Here is a 1,533-nt window from a genome sequence, read left to right on the forward strand (position 1 = left end):
GCCGAACCGCGGTTGATTAGGAAGGGCATCCAATCAGGCAAGGGTGGCACTGCCATATAACCTCAATAGTGAATTGAGAGAGGCCTATGTCCTGCAGTGGAATGAATGGCTGTTAAAAGAATATATATATATACACACACACATACATACATTCATACATTCATACATACATACATACATGCATACATACATACATACATACATACATACAAACATTTATACATTTATGTGAATATATGTGTGTGAATATGTATACATATATGTATATAAGTGTGTGTGTGTGCATAGACAGATACAGAGCAAGAAAGAGAGGGACAAAGAAAAAGAAAGGAAGGAAGGGCTAGAGCAAAGGTCAGCGTGCCCAAAGGTCACCCCCCCCCCCCCCCGCCCCGCCGGCAGGGCGTCCGACTCGACACGGGAGAGGAAGCTGGCAGTGTTGGCGAGAGGCGCCGCGGCGAAGGCTCTGCCCGGAGGACGTGTCTGCTAAGGCTTCATGTAAGTAGGCATCCCTTGCTTGTTGTGGCAGGGGCTTGGGAGGCGGGGACCGAGGGCCAGGGTGGGGGATAACCCTGCCTTGAGAATGATGACATTAATGAAAAGGATTGTGAAAGTCATAATGATGATAATGATAATGAAAATACTATTACTGCTGCTACTATTAATGATGCTAATAATAACGCTAACAACACTAAAAATAATGGTAAGGATAATGTTAATAATAATTATAGATATATGAATGATAATGAACATAATGCTAATAATGATAATGATGATTTCCTGGATTTGGAAACTGCTGTCTCATTTGCTGCCATAGTATCAATATGGTAGTGTTTTACCATTCAAAACTATTGATGAAATAGTAATAACAAAAATAAAGTGATAATAACAGTAGTAAAATAATAATTAAAATGATAATGTTAATAATAATGATACGAATACTAATACTAATAATAGCAATAATAATAATGATGAAAATAATGATAAAAATAACAATAATAACAATAATAATGATATTCATAACAATTGTAATAATAAGGATATATATAAATATAATAATAATAATAATGATAATAATAATAATACTAATAATGATAATGATGCTGATAATGATAATGATTACAATAATAATAATAATAATTATTATTATTATAATGAAGATGATGATAATGATAATAATAATAATAATAATGATGATAATAATAATAATGATAATAATAATAGTAATGATAATAATGAGAAGAAGAAAAATGAGAGAGACAGGTCAAAGTCAAGAGTAAATGCCATAATTAAATATATTTAGCAAGGTATTATAGTGCCGAAAACTAGGGTAGGGTGTAAAACGGACGGCGCTCAAGTACTGATCTATCTGTTCGTCTGGAAGAGATCTGCAAAGCCGACGGGTCAAGGCCCCTCCAGTGTGATTATAGAGTCCAAGGGATATTTTACTTTATTTTTTGTACCGTTGAAGATATGCATTGCATGTTACATCCAGAATGGAAGCTGAACATTTTTATCACTCTTGTTATACTCTTT

The 1,533-nt window shown here is 34.2% G+C and overlaps 1 protein-coding gene across 2 annotated transcripts in view; it reads left to right on the forward strand.

Annotated features, from left to right (window-relative positions):
* The first annotated feature begins 341 nt into the window (after window positions 1–341).
* LOC125033322 (integrin alpha-5-like) overlaps window positions 342–1,533 on the forward strand; it is a 31,323-nt gene continuing 30,131 nt past the window's right edge. The window contains exon 1 of one of the 2 annotated variants that reach the window (XM_047624705.1): window positions 342–495. In XM_047624705.1, coding sequence (XP_047480661.1) covers window positions 494–495 — 2 coding nt within the window. In that variant the 5' untranslated portion in view covers window positions 342–493. The remainder of the gene's footprint in view (window positions 496–1,533) is intronic. The other variant, XM_047624707.1, reaches the window with a different exon arrangement.

Source organism: Penaeus chinensis, chromosome 16, assembly GCF_019202785.1.
Source record: "Penaeus chinensis breed Huanghai No. 1 chromosome 16, ASM1920278v2, whole genome shotgun sequence".
NCBI classification, from domain to species: domain Eukaryota; kingdom Metazoa; phylum Arthropoda; class Malacostraca; order Decapoda; family Penaeidae; genus Penaeus; species Penaeus chinensis.